This window comes from Pseudochaenichthys georgianus, chromosome 16, assembly GCF_902827115.2.
Source record: "Pseudochaenichthys georgianus chromosome 16, fPseGeo1.2, whole genome shotgun sequence".
Lineage (NCBI taxonomy): Eukaryota > Metazoa > Chordata > Actinopteri > Perciformes > Channichthyidae > Pseudochaenichthys > Pseudochaenichthys georgianus.
This window is the reverse complement of record NC_047518.2, coordinates 39,508,633-39,522,008: the sequence shown is the minus strand read 5'-3', so window position 1 is coordinate 39,522,008 and position 13,376 is coordinate 39,508,633. Positions and strand designations below refer to the sequence as shown.

The 13,376-nt window shown below is 40.9% G+C and overlaps 1 protein-coding gene and 1 long non-coding RNA gene across 2 annotated transcripts; both read right to left on the bottom strand.

The window, feature by feature from the left end:
• Positions 1 to 909: 909 nt before the first annotated feature.
• Positions 910 to 1,336, bottom strand: LOC117460353 (uncharacterized). The gene is made up of 3 exons (XR_004553631.2): positions 1,265 to 1,336; positions 1,114 to 1,192; positions 910 to 952 (listed from the first exon to the last, which is right to left on the bottom strand). It is a non-coding gene; the product is annotated as an uncharacterized lncRNA (long non-coding RNA).
• A 118-nt stretch (positions 1,337 to 1,454) lies between these two features.
• LOC117460701 (cell adhesion molecule CEACAM5-like) lies at positions 1,455 to 7,922 on the bottom strand. The gene is made up of 7 exons (XM_034102246.1): positions 7,877 to 7,922; positions 7,251 to 7,565; positions 6,887 to 7,162; positions 5,818 to 6,087; positions 5,183 to 5,461; positions 4,721 to 4,984; positions 1,455 to 1,558 (listed from the first exon to the last, which is right to left on the bottom strand). Exons 1-7 carry the CDS (start codon positions 7,920 to 7,922, stop codon positions 1,455 to 1,457), a joined length of 1,554 nt encoding a protein of 517 aa, XP_033958137.1.
• Positions 7,923 to 13,376: the final 5,454 nt, after the last annotated feature.

Below are 13,376 nucleotides of genomic sequence, written 5' to 3'. Positions count from 1 at the left end.
CAGTTCGCCACACACTCACAGCCTGAGAAAAGATAAGGCTGACTGGCTGAGTGAGTGAGTGTGTGTGTCGGCGAAACTCCGCGAAGTAGCGCGGCTGAGAAAAGATAAGGCTGAGTGAGTGTTTCTCCGCGATCCCTACTCGTCTATTACCAACGTTCAGGGAGCTCTATGCAAGTCAATGGGACTCCCTGATAGTTGAAAATCGACGCCAAAGGTCCACCCACTGCGTTTGATAGTGACGCCAAGGGGTCCTGGTGTGTGAGGAGCTCCACGGATTGGTCCATTTGGACCAATTGTTCCATTTGGTCGTCGTTACGTCACTTAGACCAGGAAGAAAGAAATGGAAAAAGAGAAATCTCCAACGAGGCGTTCTGGGGCAGCATAGACAGGTATTTTCTGTGTTAGAGTTTTACTCGCTACAGGGTGTACTTTGAGGGTTTTGACTCTGCAGACCGTTTACATGCAGAAAAAGCTACATAACACACAAGGGGACGGGTACTAAATGGAAAAGCATGTCATGGGACCTTTGATTGATGGTATCAACATTCCTTTTCAAAACTAAATTCATAAACGCAGACAAACAAAAACAAAAAAAGGCCATAAGATAAATGCTGAATCTTACACAAGACATGAAAGATTTGTCTATTCATGATGTCGAAACTTAGTTCAAACATGAATTCTTTTATTTATTCATTCATACTGGTCCTTACATCCTTTTTAAATATTTTTTCTTTTACTTTAATTAGGTTTTATACCCGCCTGTCTGACACATTTCAAATCCAGACCTGCTGCAGAACGTCTCTCATAGGGTTATGTTTTTTATCGCACATTGTTTGATTGTATAATCATATGCGCCATTGCTAGAGTCTGTTGATATGCTGTCCAGATAAATGTGATAACATTTAGGGCTGCTTTGTCTTTATGTTGTGAAGTTCTTCTTCCTCTGAACGGCCTGTTGGACGAGAAGTGAAAAGAGGGAAGTGTCAAAGAGCTTTGATCAACTGTATGTTAGAATGAGTGCTCTGATAATGTGGTTCTATTCCTTCAGATTAACTAAGTTACATATTTCTACAGAAACCTTTGAACATACATATATCATATCATAAAACGTACCTTTAGCACAAAGAAGACGGCTGAGTCTATACATTCTCGTATATCGCTGAAGTGTTCTCATACACAGCCTCTTCTACTTCTAGGAGGAAAGAAAAGTATCATTACATCTTATTTTTAATACATAGTACAATTTGATCACATGGATACTAACCTTTAATATCAGATTGTGGTTCAGCTTTGTTGTTGTTTCTGATTGTGTTACTGCTTTGTTGTTGTTGTTGTTGTTGTTGTTGTTGTTGTTGTTTTCTAAAAAGCAATGATAAAATATAGACATGCAAACAGATCAACTCAATTCAAACTGTTACATTTTATTGCACAGACTGCAGTTTAGATGTTTCAACTTACTTTGTGTTATAAACGTAGTACCCTCCACCGACAGCTCCAATGACGACTAACACAGCGATTACTATTCCAGCGATGCAACCAGCCGAACAGCCTGGTGGTACTAAAATAAAACAGGAGATAAAACATGACTTTTACATCATTCTGTAAATAAGTAAGTGCAAACAAAAGCTCACAGGCACAGAGAATTTCAAAAGGCAAAATCATAAGCAGAATTGTGTATCCCTGTCCCTTTCAGCGTCCAGGAGGGTATACTACGAAGCAGGATTTTCGCTTAGCCGGCTAAATTCAGGGAAAACTCCGGCTTTCCGGTCCTATGAAGCTGGTTCTCTTTTTAGCAGGCTAGATCTCCATGGTAACTTATGCTTAGCGGCTAACCTGGTCGGGACCAGGGGCCTATACTACGAACCTGGTTCAACCTAACCTGGATATGTTTGAGTTAGCCGGTTGGCCTAATCCAAAACATACGCGCTCTCGCTAAACTGTACTACGACGCTGGTTATCAAGTGGATCGCTCAAGCCAGCCGTGTCCTATCTAGTTAGGTGCGCGTTCACATGAAAGGGGTGGTATCTGGAGCATTCGACCAATCACAAACATGGAGAAGCGCACTGACAGCGCAGCGTCATACTACCTGAATGAAAAGTGAACTTTAATACTAGTCAAAAATGAAGAAGTTAAACTTTAAACATCCATGACTTAAACACTTTATCCAGGATCAAAGCCTCAGAGCTGCACCTGCACGGTGAATACAGCTGGCAACAGAACAAGTGTTTGAATGCGTACATTAACAGGTTTATGATATCACTGCCCCGTCTAAAACACGATCTGACTTCAATTACATTTGTCTCGAGTGTTTCGTCAACTTAATGTGTTGCTTAAAATAATACTTCTGCATACAGTACATGACACTGTGAGTGTTGCACGGCCAGATACGGCTCAGCTGACTCAGATAAGGAGATATATGATACATTATGAAGTGATATGCCGCGGACTGTACTTAATGTACTTTGATCCGGTTACTTATGTTGTGGCCGATATTTAAGTAAGCTTTCTTAACGCTAATGTTATAATAGTCAGATGGATCTGAAGATGGAGGTGATATTCTATTAATGTTCACGTTCACACAGTCGGTGATTTTTGCCGGCCGTCTTTCCTGCGACGGCAGTTTTTCTGTATTTCCTTTCTCCTGTAATATGACTTGATCGCTTTAAACTCCGCACACTGAGCTCTGATTGGTCAGCAGGCGGTGCTTTCACTGAGTTGAGCTCTTAGCCTGCAACCTAACCTGGTCCCGACCAGGTTAGCCGCTAAGCATAAGTTACCATGGAGATCTAGCTTGCTAAAAAGAGAACCAGCTTCGGATGACCGGAAAGCCGGAGTTTTCCCTGAATTTAGCCGCTAAGCGAAAATCCTGCTTCGCAGTATACCCCCCAGGTTAGGTTGCAGGCTAAGAGCTCAACTCAGTGAAAGCACTGCCTGCTGACCAATCAGAGCTCAGTGTGCGGAGTTTAAAGCGATCAAGTCATATTACAGGAGAAAGGAAATACAGAAAAACTGCCGTTGCAGGAAAGACGGCCGGCAAAATCACCGACTGTGTGAACGTGAACATGAATAGAATATCACCTCCATCTTCAGAGCAATCTGACTGTTATAACATTAGCGTTAAGAAAGCTTACTTAAATATCTGCACAACATAAGTAACCGGATCAGAGTACATTAAGTACAGTCCGCGGCATATCACTTCATAATGTATCATATCTGGCCGTGCAACACTCACAGTGTCACATACTGTATGCAGAAGTATTATTTTAACACATTAAGTTGAGGAAACACTCGAGACAAATGTAATGGAAGTCAGATCGTGTTTTAGACGGGCAGTGATATCATAAACCTGTTAATGTACGCATTCAAACACTTGTTCTGTTGCCAGCTGTATTCACCTTGCAGGTGCAGCTCTGTGGCTTTTATCCTGGATCAAGTGTTTAAGTCATGGATGTTTAAAGTTTAACTTCTTCATATGTCTAATATTATAGTTGACTTTTCATTCAGGAAGTATGACGCTGCGCTGTCAGTGCGCTTCTCCATGTTTGTGATTGGTCGAATGCTCCAAATACCACCCCTTTCATGTGAACGCGCACCTAACTAGATACAGCACGGCTGGCTTGAGCGATCCACTTGATAACCAGCGTCGTAGTACAGTTTAGCGAGAGCGCGTATGTTTTGGATTAGGCCAACCGGCTAACTCAAACATATCCAGGTTAGGTTGAACCAGCTTCGTAGTATAGGCCCCTGGTGTAAATGGCAGTTGGTACAGATGCAGCTGAGCAGGTTAATTTCAATGTGCCTCCAACATGAATCTGACTTGGACCTGTGATTGGATTTGACAAGATATTCACAATAGTGGGAATTTATCTCTTCAAGTATAACAAAGGTTTTCTCTATCTTTTTTTAATTAATTTTTTTACATATTTTAAAGGGGACCTATCATGCAAAATGCACTTGTGTACGTATTTTATAAATGAATATGTGTCCCCGGTGTGTCAGGGAACTCACCAAGTGTCAGAAAACACAACCCTCTCTTTTCCTCCGTACCCAAATCTCTAAAAACGGGGCTGCAACGGATCTGATTATTCTTTGAATTCTTCTGACGTCAGAAAAGGGGTGCTCCGCCTATATGGGCAACTCTCCACCTATCAGGGGAATGAGAGACCGCTCGAAAGCACTGGGGACGCTGTAGTACATATGCCAGGCCTGTAAGTGGCGCTGTAGTCTGCCACAAAAGCAGAATCAGCCCTTGCAAAAACAGGGCTGGAAAAGAGCAAATAGAGCAAAATGGCATGATCTGTTTGGTATTTTGAAAAAAAAACTGGTATGGCACTACAATATATGTTTCAAATATAGCATGATCCACTTTAAAGCAAGTTGATTTGAGTACACCTTTCTTACCATACCTATACTGTATGCATTAAACCTCTCAATGCAAACTTACCCAGTACAGAAATAACTGAAGGCTGAGACGTTCTAGTCGTCTCCTTTTCTACTAATTCCTTAAGGTCAAATATCTGTTTCTTTATCTCCTAAATCGTCCTTTATATTAAACGGCTAGACACGTTGTCTGTCTGCAGGGCACGAAGCATAGGACTTTATTGCTTTTTTATTTAATATAAAGACACATTGTTTTGAGTAAATATTTTAACCAACACACATTATGCTAGTGGACACTATCTTCAACTATTTCCACTAACCGTCCTATTTCAAACTTACCCACAGAAACAACTGAAGGCTGAGACGTCTCATATCTCAGAGTGTTGTCGTTAAAGGCCTGACAGCTGTAGTTTCCTCTTTGGTTTTGCTGAACGTTCATCAGTTTGAGATCTGGTCCCGGATCAGACAGCAGGTCTCCATTCAGAAACCACTTAAACTGGGCAGGAGGTCCGGAGTCAGCTGAGCAGGACAGGCTGATGTCTGATCCTTCCTGATGGTGCTCTTTTGTCGGATATTTTGTCAAAATAGTATTTTCTGGGCCATCTGAATTTAGCAGCAAAAAGTTAGTATTCACAACTGCATGGTTATACATATACAAGGATATTTGTTGTATTATTTAAAACCCATGTGTGAATAAAACTAAACAAGGGAAAACCCACTTAAATCGGACAATTATCTAAACTCTGATTGCATCTAGATTGGATTTGGTAAATATACTGAGCATGCAGGTTAGTAACTCACAGTAGATGGTGAGGTTTAGTGGAGCACTGTTTCCCTCACTGAAAAGATTGAACACATGACACCTGAAGGGTCCCTGGTCGTAGCGCGTCACATTAGCTATAGTTAAAGTGGATCCTCCATCAGTGATCTGCACTCTGTCACTTCCTGTAACCTCAGAGCTGCTGTTCAGCCAGAGGAAAGAGGGGAAAGATCCAGAGGAGGAGCAGGACAGACTGACGGAGCTGTTGAACTCCACCAGCTCTGTGCTGCTGGAGGTTACCGTTACTTTGGAGACTGGTGCTGTGGGTGAAGCACACAACATATCATATATTTGCCACCAGCTCATAAAGGTACTGAAGAATAACACCCTGCAGTAGCTGGGAATCAATCCAGATATATAAAAATGCCTGGCTGCACATTGCCACTCGAGGAGATACTCTTTCGCTCAAGGACCAAAAACACTATTTTGGCATTATACAAACTGTTATGCACAACAGAGAGACATTCAGGTGTTGTTAATATGTTGTCAGACTGGCATTGAGCTGGCAATTGTATTTTCAGATTTTTTATTTTTGGTGGTAGTTTAAGTGACATTGTTGACTTTTAACAACAATGCTACTTATTTGATCAACAAGAAGTAATTCTCCTCAACTTACATTTTCGTACAGAGACAGCTACAGTCTGAGATGTTTGAGTCATCAGAGTTTTGTTGTTGAAGGCCTGACAGCTGTAGTTCCCACTCTGACTCCTATGAACGTTCATCAGACTGAGATCTGATCCAGTATCAGACATCAGGTCTCCGTTCAGAAACCACTGAACGAAGGCAGGAGGGCCAGAGTCAGCTGAGCACGTCAGGATGATGTCTGATCCTTCGTCATAGTATTCTTGTGACGGAGATATTGTCACATTTATATTTTCCGGCCCGACTGTGGCAGAAAACAAAAAAAGATATGGTTACCCATAAATTATAGGGAGTAAACGGCAGCAAAGAAAAACATCACACATAAGATCTGGGCAATATATTGATACTCTACCGAAATCATGACATCACTGCTGTGTTGCAGTAAAGTGGTGGAATTGTCTTAATGATCTATAATAATAATAATAATAATAATGCATTTTATTTATATAGCGCTTTTCACAACTCAAAGACGCTTTACAATATGAGGGATGGTAGACAAATAAGGACAGGCAAACAAGTAAGTATAGTAAAAAAAAAGAGGGGGGGCTTATGGGTAGACGGAGTTGAAAAGATGTGTTTTGAGGCGGGACTGAAAGACTATGAGGGACTCAGAGTCACTCAGAGTCATTTATGTTTGTACTCACCGAGTCATTTTATCCACATTACTTATGATCATTTATTAAATATCTCATTGTGTAAATATTTTTTGAAAGCACCATATGTCACCCGTATTATATTAATATCTATATTGAGATATTTTATAAACATCCATATCTCCCAACCATACCACAGATAAATAATGTTTTTTGTTGACTTGTTACTTATAAACACCAGAAATGTTATTTCTTATAAAACTATTACATTTCACATACAGTATGAATAAAACAAAACAAAACAATTTAAAAGAAATATGCCTCCAAATGTGGCATAATTAATGTTAATATTGAGGGAAAGGGTACTCATGATGACATGAACCCTGACTCAATATAAATACTTCTTTAATTGTCTGGGATTTGAAGGAAAAATAAAGGTTAGTAACTCACAGATGATGAGTAGGTTTAGTGGATCACTGGTTCCCTCACTGACAAGATTCGTCACCTGACAGCTGAAGGGTCCCTTATCGTAGCGCATCACATTATTTATAGTTAAAGTGGATCCTCCCTGAGTGATCTGAACTCTGTCACTTCCTGTAACCTCAGAGCTGCTGTTCAGCCAGAGGAAAGAGAGAGGGGATCCAGAGGAGGAGCAGGACAGACTGACGGAGCTGAACTCCACCAGCTCTGTGCTGCTGGAGGTTATTGTTACATTGGAGACTGGTGCTGTGGGTGAAACACAAGTCATATTTGCCACCACCTCATAAATTCATACAACACTAAACAAGATGCAACATTAGAAAAGTTCTCTCACCTTTTATGTTCAGTCTTGTGGTCCCTGACATTGCTGGTTCTCCAGGTAGTAAAATTGTTACTGAGTAATCTCCACTGTCATTTCGAGTCAGGTTCCTGAGCTCCAGAGATCCAGTAGACATGATAAAAGTGATCCTGTCTTCATACTCTGGTGCAGGGAAGTTGTTAACATTCCAAGTAAATATATCTTTAGCACCAAATTTCCAGTTCACTGATTGAAAAGGTGTTCCTGGAGTCAGTGTTGTGGTGAACATCACTTTCCCTCCCACAGCTGCATTCAGACGGTCTGGCAGCAAACCAGCTCCGTCAGTTACACCTGGAGAGAGACAGAGAGACCTACTGTAGAAATCATTCAAAACACAATACAGCAGCAGACAAAGTAATATCTGTGCTCTGTGGAAGCTCATAAACAGTTTATCTGGATGTGAAAAGACCATTTTAAGTTTTAAGTAATCTTCAAGTTACTAACCAGCTGAAGTAGTTGACATGTTTACACAGAGAAATCATCATTTAGATTTAAACAACAGGGAAACAGCTTCCAACAGAGAGAAACTTACTGTCTGTCAATAATGATTGGTTTCTCTTTGATAAATGAATGAACAAACACTTTAAATAGAGAGTGTTCACCTGAGATGACTCCCAGGATGATGAAGTGTATCACAGCTTGTTCCATGTTTTCCTGAAAAGCATCAAACAACCTGAAAATGGGATCACAGTACTTCAGCTTTGCTTTGCTTATTTCAGACAAGACAGAACAGGGCAGCCCTTTGTGGGCGGGGTGTTACTATAATTATGCCTCTAAAAGGTTTACCTTACCAGAACTGTTGTTGATCATTGACAGCGCAACAAGCAATTGATAAATGATCCTTTTATAATTCATTGAAAAATGGCCTCTCATAAAAGAGTTTTTATTATGTCCAACAGCATGTAGATGGTGCTGTGGAGTGATACCAGCCATGATGCAAAGATTGACCAGGTGGCTTTTCTGCACTTTTATAAAGTTTTGTGATTGCATCTTGCACCATAAATGTTTAAAATGACACACACAAATGCTCACAATGGGAAAACAATACCAGTATCGCTGTTGGGCAGTGTTGGGTGTAACTTTTCATAAATTGCTTGTAGCGCTGTCAATGATCAACAACAGTTCTGGTAAGGTAAACCTTTTAGAGGCATAATTATAGTAACACCCCGCCCACAAAGGGCTGCCTTGTCTTATCTGAAATAAGCAAGACACTTCACCCGAAATTGCTCCTGTGGGGATTGTCCACAGTACTGAATGTATGTAAGTCGCTTTGGATAAAAGCGTCTAACAAATGACACGTAATGTAATGTAATGTAATAAGCAAAGCTGAAGATCTGTGATCCCCTTTTTAGGTTGTTTGATGATAATGCAGGAAAACATCCTGGGAGTCATCTCAGGTGAGCTATTTCTATTTAGTTCTAGTAACGACCAGGGGCGGATCTACCGGGGTGGCAACTGCCACCCTAAAAATAGCCTTATTTTAGACTGCACTGTAACTTTTATCCATGTATTTTTTTCTTAATGTTTATTTGATTAGCTTTTCTCTTTTAATGCTTAATGTCTTTCATTTTTATTTTTTTTGTAAAGCACTTTGAATTGCCTTGCGTTGAAAAGTGCTCTATAAATAAACTTGCCTTGCCTTGCCTTGCCTTGCCACCCCATCTTTGTTTTGAAAGAAAAGTTGTGACTCATCGGACATTTATGAGAGAAAATCTCTAATGTCCGAGTGCAAGTGAATGCATGCGAGTCTTGTATCCCCTCCCTGGCGCGAGCTTGGAAATATGATTGGCGGCGATTTCCTTTGAACGGAGGGACGGCGCAAAACGAGAAGCATTCGGACACAAGTAGATGGAAGGAATGAGGTATTTGCGGTCTACAATGACAGAGAAGAGACTGTCGGTTTGGCTGTACTCAGCATTGAATCAAAACGCACTAAAGCTGTTGATCTTAATAAGTTTGTGAGGCGTTTTTCTGAACAAAATGGTAATCGCCGCATTCAGCTGTTATAGGCATGCCAACTTGATGCTCTGCTCACGGATGACACGATGAGCATAAACAACTGTTAAGATGATGACCTTATGTGTGTATATATATTTTTTCATTGTGAAAAAACTGTTTCAAGTCCTGAGAAAGTCAAATAAGACGTAAAACTACACTGCCCAGCCAAAAACAAGTAACCACTTTGATTGAACTAGGCCAGTAGGTAAGGACTTTCCACTGGATAATAGCTGCAGCGGTGTATATATTTTAGCTGAATACACGTTTTTTTAACCCTAACTGATGCAGTTAGTCACTTCTTTAATGTTTGTTCTTTCTGATGTAAAGTCAAGGTTGTAACTGTTTGCAGTAAAGTCGTGGGGCGCTGAACTGTTCCTTTGAATCTTTTGAATTTTGATACATGATTATAATTACTTGCCTTTCAAATTTGAAGGAGGGTGAGCAAGCATCTTGAGGAACATTAACTCCTCCAAAAAATATAGTTTATTCAATAATAAATGAATATGTGAATCATAACAGTGATTGACAGCTGATAGGAATAATATGATTGTTAATAGTATCATATTCATACAGACAAACATCGATGAGACAGTTAATTAAAGTACTTATTGCAGCAGTCTGCATAGATTTGGTACCCCTGCTGGTCTAAGAGTGAAACAAACTCATTCAGTTATTGTTCAGTTAAAATTCATTAAATTCTGTCTGCCACCTTATATATTTCTATTTAAGGCTTTACTGATGTGCCACAATAATGTCACCTATGTTATTGAGTTAAAATATCAATATTGTGACTTTCCAAGTTAACATATGACTGCGATTAAATCAGCATACTTATGCCAGGGGATGTCACGCCTCAAAATCTTCTGCCACCCTCTTGCCACCCTCTTGCCACCCCATGAATATTTGTCTAGATCCGCCCCTGGTAACGACTAACTTCTGTATCCAAAAACAAATGGTGAAGGCTGTCCTTTTAGGCTGCGGCCCCACGAGGACGAAAACGGCTAAACGCATAGGATTAACGCAAACGCAATCGCAAACGGCTTCCGTCCACATGCAATAATTATCCGGATAGTGTCCCACACGAGACCGCTCCGTTTAGCTCCAACCGCTGGAGAAGCTGCAGTACATATGCAGGAGCCTGTACGTGGCGCTGTAACTTCCTCCACAAAAGCAGCGAAGAAGCATGGTTGTCATGGTTGCCCTTCTGTTTATTCTCCGCGGTGGGGGCCGAGGGAACCGGGCAGAGTTTTTCGCCAGTCAGCGTGTATTAAAGTTGAAATCTTCCGGACAAAATTATAAAAGTGCCGGTCAAAGGTCTTCTTTGTTATTTATTGAGCTTTAAAACAAATGAATAACGACTCTATATAATATAATGATAAAATACACGGAGCCTCTCTTTTTCCTCCTTCTCTTCGGACAGCGTCAGTGTCTGTCTCATGCAGCAGCTGATCCAGTAATGAGTGACCCGGCCGACAGTAAAAAATAAACATATTTATAACTAGTTTAGGGAGTTTGAGAGGTAATTAAAATAGCTAAGGGTGATGATCTGACTTGAAGTGTGTGTTTTGCTGCAGCGGGAGGAGCTGCAGGTGGGCAGAGCTGCGTGTCTCTGTCCTGTCAGATTAGACTTCACTCGCGAGAGAAAGATAAATAATCTGAATTCAGGATGCAGTTTACTTTGACGTGGGGGTGAGCAGCAGAGGTGGGGAGAGGCGGGGCTATTGCCTCATCATTATTGCTGTAGATGTTGCACAAACAACTGTAGCATGGTCAATAGCGTCCGGAGCACGATAGCAACTCTGCGATCCGCCATTGTTGTTGTTGTTGGTGGCGAAACACTTCAGCACTGGCGCGGGGTAAGCGGAGGTGAGCAGAAGAGGTGGGGAGAGGCGGGGCTATTGCGCAATCACTATCAGTGATCTGAAAATGTCCGTATAGGGCGCACACACGGAGCTGTTTGACCCCCCAGAGAGTGGCGTATGCATTTCTATCCACCTTGGGACCCGTTGTCGTTTCCTCAGTCGTTTAGTGCCATATTCGGTCGTCCTCGTGTGGCCGAACGGTCTATATGACACTAAACAGTAACGCAAACGACCGAATTCGTCCTCGTGGGGCCGCAGCCTTAGAGCCCCTCTCACCCCTCACAAAAGGAGGAACATGGTTTAGTCCTCCCCGCACTAGTTGTGGTTAAGCCCCGCCTCCCAGCCGCTGCGTCTCAGCCGCTCTCACATGAATGCAGGAGGGAAAATAACCCTTTGCTTTCGGCTTTTAGCGGATTTAAAAACGTTTAGGGTTTAATGATATAAATAAGGGCTATTCAAGTGTTCGTACTGGAAAGTCGATTTACCTAAAAAAAAAACATTATAAGATTTACGGACCTCTCTTTCCCAATGTAATTCAATGAGAATTTGCGCCTGGCGAACTTCCTCAAGGTTCAAGGTTCAAAGCTTTTATTAGTCATACGTGCATAGCTACAGTGTAGTTATGACGATGACAATCTTAGGTCACAGGCTTCTCCAACAGTGCAACACAATAAAACAGATAAACAGAACAAAATAGTGCAAGTAAATAGTAAATACACAAGGAAACATTGTAAAATAGTGAAATAGTGCAAGTGATTGGAATGATATATTAGATACATAATTTCTATGTAGCAGCCAGATTAATGTTATGATGTTGTTTCAAGTTCAGGTGTTTAACAGTCTTATGGCCTGTGGGATGAAACTGTCCCTGAGTCTTAGGTTTTAGTCCGAATGCTGCGGTACCGCCTGCCAGTGTCAAGTACTGGGGAATGAACTCCAATATCATCAGTTCCATAAGATCCATTAGAGTTCGAAGTTAGACATTCTTCATCTTTTTTCAAAAACTGCAAGATCAATCATATTATCCAAAGCACAATATGTAAATAATTTCCAGCTTTCTAAAGTTTTAACTATTTAGCTTTTTGGCATATAAGCTTTCTGATTTTGTGTGTGTTATTGTTTATGCAAATAAACATGACTTGTGAAGTCTTGTTCAGTTGACTGTTATTATACAGTATAGTAAGCACCATCTCAATGTAGTGGTTAGAAAACTAAGATGGTGTTTTTTTTCGTTTTGTCTAATACCGTGGGAATGATACATACTTAAATCAACATGAAGAATGTTCTCTTAAGCATGATACTCCAAGCAAACCTCACTTAACCATAGTCAATTAATTGTAAACTATGTTGAGGAAAGAGGGTTGAAATGTGCACAGATTATTATTAATTTTATTATACTTAATAGTTAATTAGTGACTTCCCTAATAACCGCTTCAGATGCATGTGTACAGTTGTTGGCTCAGTAGTACTTTGTTAATACATTTTAAAAGGTGTATTAGAGACATGGATCAAGAGAGGAAGGGGGCCCAGAGATAGCTTATGTATAGGGCCCAGACTTTTGTGCTACGCCCCTGGGTGGAGGTATGCCCATTATTTAAAATGTGTCACAAGAAAAGACAGGAATGTGACGGTAAGGTGCAAACTGTCTCCAGGCCAGAAGCTATTATCCACTGCTGCAAACACAACAACATCAAACCTCTCCAAGCACCTGCAAAGCAACATGCTAACACGAAGCTAGTAGCTAAAGACCCCCGAACCCACAGTGATGATGTTCAGTGAGTGCCGACTCCGATCAACAGGGGCGGTTCTAGGGGGGGGGGGGGGTCTAACACTGACCTCTGACCCCCTTGCGGCCCCCCTAACAATGACATTTTTGTTTTTTTAAATGTATATTTTCTGGTACTCGGTTTGCCAAAAAACGCAGGATTTTGATGCTGTAATGTGAGATTGTGCAGACACCCTTATGTAAAGTAGAGATGTAACCGTTCATTGCCTTTATTTTTATATAAATATGGTGTGAGTGCAAACATTGTACTATAACTTAAGCTGCAGCTAACAGTAATAACTATAAGATCTATCTGAAATAAATAAGTGTACTGAAACAAATACCAATAACTGTATTGCATTGTTTTCTTATGCGCAATTACTTCATTCTGTCTAGTTCTCTTTTTCGTCCTGCATTTATTGTGCCCCCCTCAGAAAATAACTGGCCCCCCAGTGGCCCCCCAGTCAAATTGGTCTA